Source organism: Oryzias latipes, chromosome 17 (assembly GCF_002234675.1).
Source record: "Oryzias latipes chromosome 17, ASM223467v1".
NCBI lineage: Eukaryota > Metazoa > Chordata > Actinopteri > Beloniformes > Adrianichthyidae > Oryzias > Oryzias latipes.
Window position 1 is genome coordinate 20,418,070 of NC_019875.2, and position 7,793 is coordinate 20,425,862.

General features: G+C 39.5%; 1 protein-coding gene across 1 annotated transcript in view; it reads left to right on the top strand.

Moving 5' to 3' along the window:
* brinp2 (BMP/retinoic acid inducible neural specific 2) overlaps positions 1-7,114 on the top strand; it is an 87,517-nt gene extending 80,403 nt beyond the window's left edge. The window contains exons 6-8 of the mRNA XM_023964951.1: positions 1,633-1,855; positions 4,431-4,737; positions 4,828-7,114. Of these exons, the coding sequence (XP_023820719.1) occupies positions 1,633-1,855; positions 4,431-4,737; positions 4,828-5,649 (1,352 nt within the window). The 3' untranslated portion in view covers positions 5,650-7,114. The remainder of the gene's footprint in view (positions 1-1,632; positions 1,856-4,430; positions 4,738-4,827) is intronic.
* The last annotated feature ends 679 nt before the right edge of the window (positions 7,115-7,793 follow it).

Sequence of the window (7,793 nt, forward strand, 5' to 3'; positions counted from 1 at the left end):
AAATCTCCGTCCCAGTCTCAAGTCTTTTGCAGACTCCGTCAGGTTTTCTTGCAGAACGGTCCTGCATTTGACTCCATCCATCTTCCCATCAGTTCTAACCATCCTCTCTGTCCCTGCTGAAGTAAAGCAGGCCCAAACAATGATGCTGCCACCACCATGTTTGACAGTGGGGATGGAGTGTTCAGGGTGATGAGCTGTGTTGCTTTTACGCCAAACATAATATTTTGCATTGTTACCAAAAAAGTTGGATTTTGGTTTATCTGACCAGAGTACCTTCTTCCACATGTTTAATGTGTCTCCCAGGTGGCTTGTGGCAAATTTTAAACAACACTTTTTTATGGATATCTTTAAGAAATGGCTTTCTTCTTGCCACGCTTACATCAAGGCCAGATTTATGCAGTATAAGGCTGATTGTTCTCCCATGGACAGACTCTCCCACCTCAGCTGTAGATCTCTGCAGTTCATCCAGAGTGATCATGGGCGTCTTGGCTGATCAGCCTTCTCTTTGTTTGAGCTGAAAGTTTAGATGGACGTCCAGGTCTTTCTAGATTTGTAGTGGTCTGATATTCCTTCCATTTCAATATTATCACGTGCACAGTGCTCCTTGGGATGTTTAAACCTTGGGAAATCTTTTTGTATCCAAAACTGGCTTTAAACGTCTCCACAACAGTATCTCGGACCTGCCTGGTGTGTTCCTTGTTCTTCATGATGCTCTCTGCCCTTTAAACAGACCTTTGAGTCTATCACAGAGCAGGTGACTTGGTGTCATTTAGGTCACCATTGGATCATTCGGAGGTCCCACCTGAACATCTGAAGAGAGTTTGCTGCACTGAAAGTAAAGGGGCTGAACAATTTTACACGCCCAATATTTCAGTTTTTGATTTGTTAAACAAGTTGGAAATATCCAATAAATGTCGTTTCACTTCATGATTATGTCCCACTTGTAGTTCATTCCTGACAAAAAAAATGTTTACAGCCTGAAATGTGACAACTGGTTGAAAACTTCAAGGGGGCCGAATGCTTTCGTAAAGCACTGTACATAGGCGTACACCCATATGCAGTTGTAACTAATCCAATTGTCTTAAACACTTTAACAATTTTGTATTTATCTTATCAATGTATGCTTACAGTATAAACAGCTGGATCTAAATGTACTTCAAACACTAAAATCATTCTACTATTGACTGTAAATTTGGTGATGGTATAGAAAATTTTAAAAAGTTATGTTGTGACTAAGCAAAGAAACCCTGAAGTGAGTTTCTTGTAGAGCTACTTCTTTTAGAATATTGACCATTTTACAGAAGAGCATCAAATTTAGGGAAGAGTCTGTCACCTTTTTACCACCTGCTTTGATTGGTTTATGTTGTGCTAATTGGTTTTAGACTCTAAGGATTTGCCAAATAAATAAAAAAAAACATCTACGTTCAACACCACACATTTAATGGCTTTCCTAAATGAGTATGCTCTCGGTCATGTCACATTGACATGATAGGCGTTGGTGGCGTCATGAATAAATTCAGCTGCAATTTTCTTGACAGATGTTTACTATGTGATGACAATTCTATTAACACTATTGACACATTTTTTCTTTTTCTTCATCCCCCTTCCTCTGTTTTCTCTAAATTTCTGCAGATGAGTTCAAAGCTCTCCTGAAGCGTTTGCCCACCGATCAATTTTTGAACGTGTCCACGATCGCCAAGTTCTGGTCTGCTGACACGCCTCTCCAGAAGCGCTACACCCAGCTGGAGGCGAGCACCGCACTGGTCCTCGGAAAAGCCCAGAAGATCATCAGGAAGTTATTCACTTTGAGCAAACGCTGCCCCAAACAGCCTCACATCAGCCTACCCCGAGAAAGGTAACCCAGTTTCCAAGACTTTCTGTCTGCTTATCAACCTTCCTTTCTGTAAATCAATTGCAGTGACCGAAATCAAAAAGAGTCGACAGTAGCTTGAAGCTTTAACTAGACCATAAACAGATGTATTGTTATAAAAAATACAGTCACTCTAAAAGTATAGTCAGGGCTTTAGCGTATCATTTCACAAACAGCCATGATGATACAGATGTTCCCAGCAGGTAAGAAATCACCTTTCATAGTCTGAAGAGCCACATTCCCACAAGTGCAATTAAATTGCCACTCTTAAGGAGCTAATTAGGGCTTGTTATAAAATCAAATTCACTTTAGAATTCAAAGAAAGGACATTTCCAGTGAGCTGTTGGAATCACAAAAGCATCTTTCAGAAGTTTGTTTTCATAGTCTTAAATTCCTCTTCAAACACAACAAACTGCGTTTGTGTGGGAAAACGTGACTCTACTCTTGCCAGAGGGCTCTTTTTGTTATTTGTTTAATTATTTTTTTTCTTATTCAGATACAATAAGCTCTGCTTTTGTTTTTTAAGTGTAAAAAAAACAACTAGAAAATCAAGGATTTTTTAGGCTCCTAAGCCTTAGAGAAAAAAGAGAAAATCTTTTTTCCCCCATAGTGTAGTTTAGCAGCGCCTCCTAGGTGTTCACACAGAAAAAAATATAAACCCAACACTTTTCTTTTTGCTCCCATTTGTTGTGAGATAAACTCAAACATCTAACATGTTTTCTACAAGCAAAAACAAAAAAAATTCTCTCTAATTTTGTTGACAAAGCTGAGATAAACCATCCCACCTCACAGGTGTGCCATATCAAGATCCTGATTAGACAGTATGACTATTGCACAGGTACGCCTTAGAATGGCCATAATATAAGGCAACTCTGAAACATGCAATTTTTTTCTTCTGGAAAACCGGTCACTATCTGGTCTGACCACCATTTGCAGTGCAAATGGTGCAGTGCATGGTGCAGTGCAACACATCTCCATTGTAGAGTTGATCAGTTTGTCAAGTGGCCCATGGTGGCGGTGGGGTTATGGTATGGGCATTTTAATTATATCATTTTGAATGGACAGAGATACCGTGATGACATCCTGAAGCCCAATGTTTTGCCATGCATCCAATAACATCACCTCACCTTGCAGCATGATGAAGCACGACCCCATGTTGCAAGGGATCTGTGTATACAAAAGCGTGTTGCAGCTCCGGCTAATATCCAGCAACTTCACACAGACATTGAAGAGGAGTGGACCAACATTCTACAAAACACAATCAGCAAACTGATCAACTCTGTGCAAAGATGTGTTGCACTGCATGAGGCAAACGGAGGTCTGAGGGGTTTTCTAAGTCTTTATACCCCCACACCCTGAAACGAAATGGCACATTTCAGAATGTGGCCAATCTAAGATACAGCTTTGCAATAGTCATACTGCCCAATCAGCATCTTGCTATGCCACATCTGTGAGATGAGATGGATCATCTCAGCAAAGGAGAGGTGCTCACTATCACAGATTTACTGGTATACAGATTTGTGAACAATATTTAAGTTTACCGTGCGACTCGTTCGCTGTGGCGACCCCTGATGGGAAAAGCCGAAAGGGAAACAACAACATTTAAGAGAAATTGTTATTTCGCATTTTTAGAAAATGTTTCAGAACTTTGACTTCATCTCATGAGAAATGGGAGCAAAAACAATTTTTGTCCAGTGTAATATGAAACTTTAATTTATAATACGACTTTTTCAATTTAAAACGCATTTAAAAAGCTTTCTTCAACTTCCGAGCTAACAATACGTTTTTTTATTTTGTTTAAAAAGGTAAAAATTAAAAAGAAAGGTCTGTGATGACTATAAATGTGACTGATTTGAGAGAAAACTCAATAATATAAATGTCTCATATAATAGATTTTGTGGGATTTGTGTAAATCCTAGAAGCATTTTAGCCAACATTTTGGTGGAAGCTATGCACCAAATATGAAATATTAAACAAATCTATTCTAAGTTTATGTTTATTTGTAAATTCTTTGTGTAAATTTGAAATAAAAACTTCCAAAAGCCCAATAAGAGTTTATTTTTTAACATAGTACAACAAACACACAGTTTCTTCCCTTTGTTTTGCCTTCTACTTCTACCCTAAAAATATGAATGTGTTCCGCTGTGCACAGCAGTGGTTGTTCAACCAGAAAAATGTATTTAACCGGGAATGGAGTTTCATTAAACACATCTGACAATACAACCATACAAATGCTGGTTATTCCAGAGCACTATAATCTTCTGCTCTCATGATATTTAATGTTAGGTACCTATCCAAAGGGTTTTGTGTTACAAAAATATATTTCCATGCAGACAATGGGCTGTCATTGCAAAGTGGAAATGCAGAGAAACAAAAAAAACACAAACAGATATTGGCCAATTTATTATATAAATGTGTCATAATAGGAAAAAGTGACCACTTTTTTTATTGTTGCTCTGGAAATATTAATATTTGACACCAAAGGTCATTTAAGGCTTGAAAATGCTTCTAAGAGTCTTTCAATAATTCTAATGACAATGTTGTTTTTGCCCCTCCGCAGGTCTGTTGGGTTCTGGCTGGGCAGGGCTCAGTCTCTGCTCTACTGCAATGAACACGGAGTTCTGGGCTCCTTCTCTGAGGAGGCAAAGAGCTGCAGCTGCCCCACGGAACAGCCCACATGCCAGGGTGTCATCCCCTGTGTCATAGGTCCCTCACTCACTTCCTGCTCCATCTGCGCCAGCGACAATGCCACCCGCTGCGGAGCCTGTCACCATGGCAACCTCCTTCATCTTGGCTCCTGCCGGCCGAGCATTGCCGCATCGCTGGACCACTATTTGAACTTTGACCTGGATATGCCGGATGCTGAGGTTCTGAGATCTCCTCACTCAGTCCTTTCAAATGTTCAAAAATTGATGTAGTTTCATCTTAGATTTAACCATTCTCTAATTCCTTTTTAGGTAAAGTACCTTCTGCAGCGTCTGGACAGCAGAATAGAAGTCCACGCCATCTACATCAGCAATGATGTCCGCTTGGGAAGTTGGTTCAATCCTGCCTGGAGGAAAAGGATGTTACTGACCCTCAAGAGTAACAAGAATAAATCCAACCTCATCCACATGCTGATGGCCATTTCTTTCCAGATATGCTCAACTAAGAATTCCACACTGGAACCCGTTCCTGTGGTTTACGTGAATCCTTTTGGGGGCAGTCATTCAGAAAGCTGGTTCATGCCAGTGAACCAGCCTGACTTCCCAGACTGGGAAAGAACTAAACTTGATGGCATCACCACTGCAGACTGTTACAACTGGACTCTGTCTCTGAACAGCAAGTGGAAGTCGTTCTTTGAAACAGTGCACATCTACCTGCGGAGCCGCATAGTCACCGACGATCCAACGGTGAATGAAACTCTTTTCTACGAGCCACTGGACTTGGACGACCAGACGTCAAACCTGGGCTACATGAAGATCAACACGCTCAAAGTCTTTGGATACAGCATGCACTTTGACCCAGAAGGCATCAAGGACCTGATTCTGCAACTGGACTACCCCTACACGCAGGGCACACAGGACGCCGCCTTTCTGATGCTGCTGGAGATGCAAGACCGGATTAACCGACTTTCTCCCCCAGCAGTGCCACCGATCGACCTGTTTTCCTGCCTGCTGCGGCACCGCCTCAAGCTGTCAGCTGGAGAGGTAGCACAAATAAAGGAGTCTCTGCAGATCTTCAACTCCAAGCTTCCAAATGCTTTCCCAGAACCTGAACTGACCCAGCTGTGCAGTTAGCCGTTTCTGCTCAAAGTCCAGGAGTAGCTCTGCGAAAACCGCAGAGTTACCGTGTTTACACTCAAACACTAACGGATTAAGCAACTGTGAAGCAGCAAATTTTGGGCCTTTATTATTACCATCCTTGTCTGGTATTGAACTGTTGCATTTTTACTTAGTCTTACCAGAAAGTCCTGGAAGAACAAATGCAACACAAACTCTTCTAGAGGCTGTGTTGCATTCGCTGTGAGGTATTTGTCCAAGCAAACTGGGACTACTTTAGCCCGATCAGCTCCCCTACGTGACGTGGAACCACAGAAGAGACGCCATTAATTCTACCTAAGACTTCTGCCTTGCCAAGCTGAGAGAAAATTTTGATATTTTAAGAGGAACTCCCATCCGTGCTAAGAATAACACTATTTTCTTTGGATACAGAACAAATGGGGTTTTGGGTTTGGTGGGTGGTAATATATATGTGGTGAATGAACTATGTTATGCTTAACAATATGAAATTTGATCATCTCAACCCTGTTACTGTCTTTAAATATTTCTTTTCACCTGTTAAATTCCTTAATTTCATTTAAAACAACTTGTATCTATTCTTGAAATCCAAGAGAGAAGCCTGTAAGTGATGTTCTGTTATTTGGTGGTGTGTCTAAGCCAAAAAAAGATATATATATATTGGCAAACAGAGGCACAAAATGTTGCATATGTTGACTTTTTCTTTCTTTTTGACCTGAAAATGTTAAAGAAACTGTCAAAAGGTCTGCGGACACGGCGCTGTAAATATTGCTCCATCTAACCCCGGGTTGTGGACAAGTGCACATCGCTTTTTAGATAACTGAGTCCAAAGACCCAAAAAAATTCTCAAAAAAGAAAAATATTTATAACAAAACTCATGCCTTATATGGAAAGTTAATGTTAAGATAAGAAGTACATTTACTTTCTGTGTTTGGCTTCCCAGCGAAGGTTGTATTGCTTTTTATATTTCAATATTTGTACCGAGACAGAGGCTTCTTTCTCCAGACAAATGTGGTGATGCAGCTTTTCCATGTAAATGCAGTCACACTCTCTGCACTTATTTGTTTTGATTTTGGTGTTGTGAAATCTTTTGAGCCACCATTCACAGTGCTCACCCATACTTGCACAGTGTAATCGTTCTGCAAAAACTGCAATTATACCAAGTCTCACTAACTTTAGAAATTATTTGGCTTTAATATAGTAAAAAAAATGGTTTTGAATGTTTTAGTTAAACCTCAAATGTTTATGATTTTTTAAGCTTTTTTTTAATTGGTTAAGTTTGGTTTTGTAGTTTAAATCTAGCTTTTTTTGTTTGCAAAAACAGCTGTTATTACACAGTAATTGTCTATTTGATGACAACGCTCATGGAAAATCATGGATTTGATTTTACTTTTACTAATTCCTCACAATTATCAGCTGTTCTTCTGTACTGCTTGGTCAAGTAAAAACAAGTGGTTTATCTATCTGGGGGATTTCCTTCTCATTATTTCCGTCTCTGGAGAAGCTTCGACTTAACACAACCTACATATTTTAAGACTTCCCTAATTTACACGTTCACAGGCGTTTTCTTTGATAATCCAAAGCAAAATGGCAGCTAATTGGGTCATGTCGGGACCAAAGATGTACATCAATCAAGAAGAAATTAAAAACTATTCACTCTAATGAGCACCAGTTCATCCATTGACAATCTGGCACAAAAGTTAGTGGTATGTTCAGCAACTCATATGGCCAAATGACTTAATTGCACTTGATTAATTAGCTGTCAACAGCTGTGGCAATCGTGTTATAAGCACTTTTTTGAAGCATCTGGCTGTAATATAAAGAAGGAAATTGCTGTCGCCTCAACATCTAAAAATAAGTTAATATCAGAAGAATTTGAAGCCAAGTTTTTGGTGCAAACGTCTTATACCGTAATTCACAGCACAAAAAAAGTAATTTCCTACGAAGGGAATTATTTGCAACAGGCAAGCTAAATAAAAATAGTGCAATACTCCACACCTTTATTTTTCATTAGAGATTGAACCGTGTAAGGTAGCTTTTAAAATCAAGTGAATATTAATTGCACGGATAAAGCACAACTAAATTTGTTTTAAATTGGCATTAAGATGTCAGAATTGTTCCAAAAAAACTTTTCGAAAAGCTTT